We start from the raw sequence: 9,672 nt of genomic DNA on the forward strand, positions 1-9,672 counted from the left end.
AAAAAAAATCAAAAACAAAATCTCCCCACTCACTCTTTATAGGACAGGAAATTCCTAATAGGGTAAATGATGTTAAAACATAAAAATGAAAACAGAACTAGAAGGAAAGATGGGGTAATTTATAATCTTGAAGTGGAGAAAGGCTTTGTCAGCCTTAAAGAAACACAAAAATCAAAGGAAGAAACTCTTAACTACATATATATTCCTGTACAACCAAAATATATCAGAAATAACATCAAAATGGGGAGAAAAAAATCTGCAGGACAGATAATTAAAATCTAGTATTTATAATATATAAAAAGTCCTTAAAAATCATAAGAAAAAGTTCAACCCAATTTTAAAAGATCCAAGCCCATAACAGCCAACTCATAAAAGAAATACAAACAACAGATACTTAGTTTTGCTGAAAAAAGGAAGGCAAGCAAATTGCAATAGTGTTTTACCTATCACACTGACAAAAATTAACATTTTATGTTGGGAGAACAGAGAAATAGACACTACTATTATCAGTTGGTAAAGAGTGTAAACAAAAAACTTTGGGGGGTCAATTTGTTAATATTAAAATGTTATAGACACATATCCTCTTGACCTAGTAATACTGTCTCTAGAAACTTTTCCTACAAACTCACTCAAAAGATGTGTATGAAGAATACTCACAGAAATGCTAACTGCAAAAGGAAAAAATAAAAACCTAAGTGTTCATCAGTTATGAACAGGGCAATCAACTGTGGCAAAACCACAGGACCAAGCACTTGCACTGGTGAAGAACTGTAAAGTGATGGCCCCAAGTGGCAGGCACGTTTTATCTGGGAATAATTGTTTTTTAAATAAAATACATCATCATTATTACTAACATGTTACAGAAAAAGAAATCTGAAAGAATCAAAATCACAAGGGTTGAATTACAGGGTCCTTTCTTTGTATCCTGTTTTATATATTTCTGTGTTACTTGAATTTTTACAGTTAATATTTTATAATGACCTTCTAATTAAGAAAAAGATTTTTACAAAATTTTACTAACCTACAGATATTCACATGGGGCTTCCCTGTGGCTCAGATGGTAGAGAATCTGCTTGCAATGCAAGAGACCCAGGTTCGGTCCCCGGGTCAGCAAGATCCCCTGGAGAAAGGAAGGACAACCCATTCCAGTACTCTTGCCTGGAGAATCCCATGGACAGAAATCTGGTAGGCTACAGTCCATGGGGTCACAGAGAGCTGGACACAACTGAGCGACTAACACAACACACAGATATTCACATTAGCTGCTATGAAAGTACCTCATTAGTTGCCAAGTTAGCTCATGAAATCTACTCATCCCTCCCAAACAGGTACTCAAATTATATACTTTTACGAAATCTAGTAAGAGAAAATAAAACAGAATCCTAAGCAGTGGATTTAAGTCAATCCATAATATCAAGCTAAACTGTGACAGAAGTTCCAGGCCTAAAAAGTGTTACTTCTTCAGAGCAATAAACAATCATCAACACTGTCGACTCACTAGACAAGCATTTCTTTGGACTCTGGTTCATTGTTTGTTTTTAAGATAGCTGTCAAAATTTGGTTTTGCATTTTGAGAAGAGACTTTAACCTTTGTAATAGTCAATTTCACAATTTTTAAAACACAAACTGTATACACAGTGTTCTTAGAGAAAAACAGCACATTAAACACAACTGCTAGTTTAGATTACAAAATAAACATTTGATATTTTTGAAAAGTTCACTTTTTAAAGTTAAGATATATCATCTTAAGTTTAAAATATGAACTCAAACATAAGTGTATGATATATCTGTAATATACAATAATAAAACAGAAACTCAATCAACCTAAGTGATCTTTCTTCTTTTTGAATGGTCTTCTTGGAAAAGCATAAAATGCTTACATTGGCTTCCTTTCAAAAGAAAAGTAACACCTCCTTATGGTTACTGAAGTAACGTTCCATCTATTTCCACTTAAAGAAAGCCAAAAACTCCTTATGGTTACCGAAGTAACGTTCCATCTATTTCCACTCAAAGAAGCCAGAAAAAAAGTAAGGCTGCCGTGATTTGAAAAAGTTACATGGGCAGGAAGGACTGGCAGAGTTAATACAAGATTCAACCAACAAAGGGTTAAAAGAGACAGAGAGCAGCAGAAAGCAACTGAGAAACCAGTTCCTTGAGAAACCAAGAAAGGATGGGTATACTCAAGCTGAGAGTTAAGACACTCACTTGGGAGCACACCTCACCTCTCTAAGACCTGAGAAAAAGGGCCCAGCTCCTTCCCACACTTGCTCAAATGCTGAGCAGGACACACTGGCCCTCTAATCCTGAAATTTGCAAAGGAAAGAAAGCACATTACTGTGTTGGAGTGAGGAGTAAAGAGGATGCCAGTACATGTTGGGTACACCAGCATGTTATTTTTCTTTGTGTATAGTAATTTCTATTTACAATTAAGTGACAAAAGTACACGACCATGTCAACAAATGATGCAGTCAGGTGTTTACAGGTAAACAAGTTTTTTCTTCCCCTTCAATAAAAAATAAGCCCAAATTGCAAACTCATGAAAGAACTCACATGTCCTGCATTACAACAGAAGCTTCCCCCTACAAAAAAAATTTATTTGTGAATATCAAATGATAGGTGATAAACTTAAAATTCTAAGCTATCACTAGGAAGAGCAAACCTGTATGTACTGAAAAGTCCAGAAGACTTTCAGTTCCACGAATGTGAGAACCCGGGGGCCTTCTGATGCTGCTTGTCTGTTAAACATTCTGAAGAAGCCCCACATTTCTCACTCCTTTCATTAGTAAACAAGACACAGAATTCTCACAAGAACATTACATTCTCCTGGAAACCTAAAAATGCATATTGGCAGGATATTTTTATACTACACCAATCACACCAGTTGCCCAGAAGACAGACATCATTTGAGAAAGCCTCCCTTTCATTCACAATATGTACAAGTAAAAAAAAAAATCTTGATATGAAGAATCAATGAAGAGGAAAAGCACCTTGTGGTTTTTAGCAAGAAACGGAAAATGTACAAAAAGAAATGCATTAGTAAGAACTACGAGCGTAACTGAACCAGCTTCTTCACTACAACTGGAAAAACAGACACTCTCAGAGCATGGTCACTGGCGTACAGGCTCACCAAGATAAAGTTCTTTACTTACTGATAAGACAAAGTAATGATGTCACCAAGAAACAAGTTTTTGATAAACAGCCACATGTTACGGCAATATGGTGTATATCCCTTGGCCTCTAAGTATCATTTAATAACACTTTAAAGCTGAGCGCTCCTTAAAAAAAGATAAACTGAAGAGCAAAGGAAATAAATGTAAAATATATATATTATAGTCACTATCTTCAAGAAGTCAGAAGTATTTTCTAAAAGAAAAGAAAAAACAGACATACTCTGTACTAAAATCCTATGGGCAACAGTTTAGGTTTTGTAACTTCAACAACAAAAACTAAGTCCTGCAAGTCTCCTAAAAGCACGCGTGAAGGAAAACAGCAGACCAAAGATGTGGCTGCAGGTCAACTGCAGGACTCCTCGAACCCAAGTCATTTCATCAGATCAGAAAGTAAACTTGTCAGATTTTCTTTACTAAAATAACCTAGATAAAATTGGTCATTTAAAAACTGAGCATTATCACCTATCTTCTAGAAGTACAGAAGGGAATAAAGTATTTGAGTGAATGACTGAAAACTGTCAGTGAATCATATCATGCTCCAAGGATTTAAACTGAAGACAGCCCTTTTATAAAGGATGAGTTTATAAAGATAAGGACTTAATTAAAGTTGTGTCACAACAGCACTTAAATGTTCAAAGAAACAGACTTTTCAGGTGTCTGGGTCAACAGTGCAATCCCAAATTCTGTCAAGCCTACAAGCCTACTGCAAAGAAACTCTTTGCAAAACAGGCTAACTTATCTATTTTCCCTGCTTCTGACCTAGTTGACTCCAACTTTCAAAGCGTAAAAAATAAACTGATCTATTTTGGAAATGCTCAAACTGAAGAAAAACTAAACAGAGATATAGTCTTATCTGAAAAGTAAGGAGACCAGACAGATCACTAAAGTCCTTTCTAGCCCTAAAATTCTATCATTTACTATGATAACACCAAAAAGCTCATCACAAACTATATAAATCTTCAGCTTCCAAAAGTCAGTGATGATGGTTTTAAAGGGGGTGGGAGGCTAGGAGGAATAAAAGAGGAATCATTTGAATCAGAATCAGCTGTCAAGAGAGGCTCAAAAATAAGGAGCTTGACCAGTCAGAGCTCCAGGCAACAAACACTGAACCCTGAGACTAGGGGTTTCTTTCCTCCTTTTCCTTCCTATTTTGTGAAAATGCTTCTTCTCAACCTGCATGGAGTACTAAGTTTAAAAACCACTAGTTTTTATCAAAATACTAATTTCTTCTTACCATTTGTCCCATAAGCTCAATAAAAAGTTAGGCATCTTTACATTCAATGACTTTTATCTCTACTGACAAAATTAAAAGCAAAATTCAATTAGCAAATATTCATTTGAATAAACTGTACTCTTAATACCAAAAATTGTATCATGAGCAATTCCAATTGTACATAAATAACAAACTTCAATAATTTCTTAATGTGTCTGAGCAAAGTGTACTCTTTCAGGCCCACATCAGATCATTAGAGCAAGGAAACTGACTTTAATCCCTCTAAGCTACGTTTTCAATGATCCAGCAGATGTTGGCAATTTGATCTCTGGTTCCTCTGCCTTTTCTAAAACCAGCTTGAACATCCAGAAACATTACTTTGCCAACAAAGGTCCGTCTAGTCAAGGCTATGGTTTTTCCTGTGGTCATGTATGGATGTGAGAGTTGGACTGTGAAGAAGGCTGAGCACCGAAGAATTAATGCTTTTGAACTGTGGTGTTGGAGAAGACTCTTGAGAGTCCCTTGGACTGCAAGGAGATCCAACCCGTCCATTCTAAAGGAGATCAGTCCTGGGATTTCTTTGGAAGGAATGATGCTGAAGCTGAAACTCCAGTACTTTGGCCACCTCATGTGAAGAGCTGACTCATTGGAAAAGACTCTGATGCTGGGAGGGATTGGAGGCAGGAGGAGAAGGGGACGACAGAGGATGAGATGGCTGGATGGCACCACCAACTTGATGGACGTGAGTCTGAGTGAACTCCAGGAGTTGGTGATAGGCAGGGGGGCCTGGTGCGCTGTGATTCATGGGGTTGCAAAGAGTCGGACACGACTGAGCGACTGAACTGAACTGAAGCTACGTTTCCTCACTCAGGAATGGAAAAGGGGGTAACACAGCCATCACAATGATCAAATCACAACAGACCTAGCGCCCTGCCAGAAATCACCACCGCTGCGACTATTATTATAAAGGCAGGCTGGGCTTTCGGCAGCATTTTGAGATTTGTAATGGGTGGCAAAAACAAGTGTTCCATGTGTTTCCTACTTTATTTCTCCAAATTTCTAAGATTTGTCTCTCTGGGGAGAAAAAAAACCCAGGTTTCTTTTTCCTTCACTTCAAAACTTCCAGAAAATCACCAGACAAAACTTGCAAAAGAACCAGTGAGAGGCTGCATCCTGATCCCTTTTGAGAATGTTCTAACCAGCACAGAAAGGGATCCCTTTCACCTTTAGTGATGAAATATTAATTAGTACATTTTATTCACATATGTACATTAATAAGTACATATTAATAAGCCATTTACTTCAATGTGTAGGTCCTGATCTGTTCCATGTGACTGGAAGGTGTTAACACTTTTTTTCATATAATATATTTTATACAACTGCAAATCAGAGCTTAAAGAGTTGTCACCTGACAAAAATGTATAAATAACTAAGAATCATCCCAAGCCTTTTTTACCATCAAGACCATGAACATCATCACTGAAACCACTTCTAGGACTGTATCTGTAGCACTGACCAGTCCTTGAAGCCAGCCCATCACACGACCTCAACAGGCCTCATACGACAGCAAATTAGTGCTTAATTATTATAATACCCTATAAAAAATGTCTACTCATTGAAAACATCACTTTAGAACAAATTCATTCCATTGTTTAGATGCATCCCCTGTTTAGACACGCAGGTCAACAATCATCTACTCTGTGGTGTAATTTAAATTTCAACTCACTTTCTTTCCTCTTTCTGCTTCCATGCCTGTTCATGTAGCATTTCGTATGATGTCATGTCTTCCTGTATAAAACTGGTACTTAAGTTGAAACACCTTAACCAAAATCCTATTGACTGGTTCATACCCTGTAAGTTTCTGCCATTTTCTCTTCATCTTGCTACTACTACTTTTTAATGTGTTACTTCATTATAAACCTACCATAGATTTATTGCCTTCCTTGGAAAACAGTAATTTTTTGGAGGGATTAAGATCTACTTCTTCATCAAAAAAAAATGCTATTAACAAAGGAAATTCTGACCTCTCGACCTCAAGTTTTAAAATTCCCAGTGAGCCCTAGAATTTAAAACAAAGTGTGTAATAAAATGCTTGTTAACTCCATGAGTATGCATGAAAAAGAAACATTTCTTCCAGCATGGCTAATTCGTATGAAGGGGGAGAAAAAAAAGTATGTGTCAGAAAGCCGTGCTCTAACTTTTGATCTGATGAGGACATTTAAGAGTATTTTTAAGTTCTTTTTTAACGAATAGTCTTATAAAAGTCTAGGAATCTACCTAACAACAGTGAAAGTAGAATTCTAAACACCAGAGCTGTTACAGGAATAGCTAGAAGCCATTAGCAGTTGCACATTAAAGAGAAACACCAATAAAACAAGGGACATCCGAGGTCAATGGTTCTCTCTCAATAACCAACCAACACTGCAACAGCAAAAACCAAAATGCACTGATAATTTGAACAGCGCGTGAGTTCACCAACCTCCCTGGTCCCGCGCAATGAGCTCACAGAAGTCAGGATATGCACAGGCTGGATTCTTCGCTGTTTCCACTCTTGGTTTAAGATTTCTGTTCTTTCCAAAATTTTCTGACGATTGGAACTAAACATACTCTTCAAAAAAAAATGAAGGAGAGGAGAAAAGAAATTGTTCATTGTTAGACAATTTGTAACATCTCTAATGAAGGTTAAAATTGCATGATTCCTAAAGAGTACCAGGGACATCCCTTCAAAAGCATATGATTTTACACTAAAAGGTGGCTTCCCACATTCAAATAATACAAAAACACAACATCTGTTATTTTACTGAGAGTGGAAAGGGAATAAGAAATCATTTTTGTCCTTTGTTAACTGTGTACATATCTTCTTTAATTACAAAGACTTCAGGAACACAGTAGCATGAAACACCCTTTATGCTTGGATCCTGGGTCTTCTCATGCAGTACACAAAGCTATACTGAAAAGATGGTGGTTGCCAAGTAGGCAAAATTAGACTAAAAACTTATCATTTCACTATGTGCATGGTACAATTTTTATGTTAGTTAAGACAGACCAAGGACCTCAACTTTCAAGTTTCCATTTCTTATAGTAAATAAGGCCATTTTCCCTTCAAACTAAAACTTATCTTGAGGGGCTGTACACCGCGTGCTCCCAGGAGGCAGAGGGTACCTTGACTTCGTCAGCGCGCCTGAACCTCTTGAGCTGCCGCAGGCGCATGTACTCTGACTTTACGCGCTTCCGCCAACACACTGGTCCCTTCTCAGACTTCTTCCCAGTCTGGCCCATGATTATTCTAAAAGCAATGGTTTCATATTAAAATCGCTGATCTGACCAGCCTGAATATGATCACTTGTGTTTTAACCCCCAGCAAACTAACCACCAACCAAAGAAATGACACATAATTACGCTCTCGGTATTTGCAAGGAGGGTACTCACTTGTTCTGTGCTGTGAAGTACTTAAAAACATTTCATTCCAGGTATAAATTTTTATTTAGCATAACTTTTCAAAGACATTTTTACTTACAAAGATATTCCACTCCTAAACTTCAGTCATTCTACTAAAACATGACCCATTACAGGAGTTAATTATATACAGTAAGGAGCTATGAGATTCACACTTGTGGAGTAAAATAAAAATGTAGACACATGTTCTAAGTTTTTCATCATTAAATTAGCTGATGTAGGCACAAATAAATGACTGGAAAAGAGAAATCCAAAACAGAAGTAAAATCTACATACAGCACTAAAGGTACAAAATATAGAGAACAATATATGATACAGGTACAAAGTAAAGTATTCTCTCTATGTGCACTTTCAACCACGCTTCTCACCTTCAACACGGTGATGCAAGTCTGTGTTTTTACCAGACTTTCCTCCCATGGGGCCTCCCAGAGAAGGCAGGGACCCAGAGGCCCTGGAAGCCAGTTACGTGAAACATGGGCTCAGCCTGCGGTCCACCAGGTGTCCAACTAACACTGCAGAATCGAACAAGTGTTCTCTTCTAGAATACTTTCTCAAGTGCTAAGTTTGTACTTGTATCTTCTAAAGATTAGAAGGATAGCCGTCTGTCGGATGGCGCAAAGGGGCCGCGCTGGGGATCTGGGCTCTACTTTTTCTAAGCACAGTGGAAAGTCATGGAGGGTTTTCAGTCAAGGGGAGGGAAGATGTCCACTCTGGAGGGGCCAGCTGGTGGCAGCAGCGACAGAAAGGGCTGCAGGAGAGCAAAAGGCAAAGGTGAGGCCAGGTAAGACTGGACGGCAGAAGTGTGGCCAGGTGGGAGACACAGCCTGTACAAGCACCCCGGGGAGGAGAGCAAGGAAAGGATTTCCATCTGCAGAAGATGGCTTTCTGGCCTGAGTAACCGAGCAGGGTTTCAGCTACCCGTTTACATACAGCCCTCAGGCACAGAGAAAATGCCTAAGGAGAGGAATCAGAGAAAGAAAGGAGCCCAGAGGTCAGGGGAACTTTCTGTAGGAATATTCCACCACCAAGCCACGACAGACAAAGCCAATGGTGTATGATTCAAGCTGAAAGAAGAGCAAAAGAGAGCAAGGGATAAATGACTAGTAAGAATTGAGCGATGAACATACAAAGATGAATGGACCACAGAACCTGCCGTGTGGAGCTTATAACCTACCTAAGAAGGCCTGAAAGAACAGACTTTACAATACGAGATAAACACGCAAAAGTACTGGGGTTGAGGGTGGGGGAGTCAAGTAAGGAGGGGCAGAACAGTGACAGCTCAACCTTCATAGCTGAGGCTCTTTCAAGAGGCACAGAGAGCAGGCACTAAGAGCAGGAGCCCAGGGGTGGTAGGGGCGCCAGCAGACGCGGCAGAAAGAGCACGCCCCACACAGGTGAAGAGCCCACTACAGGAACCGAGGGAATGAGAAGAATGAAGAGCCGGCAGGACTGCAAATAGACAGCTGAATGAGGTTCAAAGTGCGCCCTGGCCTGGGGTGCTGCGTGGAACACTCCTGGGAGCTGAGGAGACTAATTGCCACAGCCGACCCCACCTTGGCAGAAATGAAGAACCCCAGGAGAAGTTAGGAAGACGGTGAGGCCGGGCCAGAGGGCGCCTGAGTCTGGGAGAAGCTAGAGCTGTATTCAAAAGGTGACTCTGGAGCAGTTTTTTGCTTTCATATCTGTGGTTAGGTAACGGATGGGCTCAGGTGATTCTATGCAAATTATTTTAAGATATTTAGCACTTCAGAGGCCTACCCAAAAGGGGGAAACATCAGGTAAAAAGGGATTATCACTGCTTCATTAGCTCATAAACTCATCACCACTGCCGCC

General features: G+C 39.1%; 1 protein-coding gene across 5 annotated transcripts in view; it reads right to left on the reverse strand.

The window, feature by feature from the left end:
- EZH2 (enhancer of zeste 2 polycomb repressive complex 2 subunit) overlaps positions 1-7,662 on the reverse strand; it is a 33,447-nt gene extending 25,785 nt beyond the window's left edge. For 3 of the 5 annotated variants that reach the window (XM_068973473.1, XM_068973470.1, XM_068973471.1), the window contains exons 1-2: positions 7,546-7,662; positions 6,863-6,991 (exon numbers count right to left, since the gene is read on the reverse strand). In XM_068973473.1, coding sequence (XP_068829574.1) covers positions 6,863-6,991; positions 7,546-7,662 — 246 coding nt within the window. The remainder of the gene's footprint in view (positions 1-6,862; positions 6,992-7,545) is intronic. The other 2 variants (XM_068973474.1, XM_068973472.1) reach the window with 1 other exon arrangement.
- Between the last annotated feature and the right edge of the window lie 2,010 nt (positions 7,663-9,672).

Source organism: Capricornis sumatraensis, chromosome 5 (genome assembly GCF_032405125.1).
Source record: "Capricornis sumatraensis isolate serow.1 chromosome 5, serow.2, whole genome shotgun sequence".
Taxonomy (NCBI): Eukaryota; Metazoa; Chordata; class Mammalia; order Artiodactyla; family Bovidae; genus Capricornis; species Capricornis sumatraensis.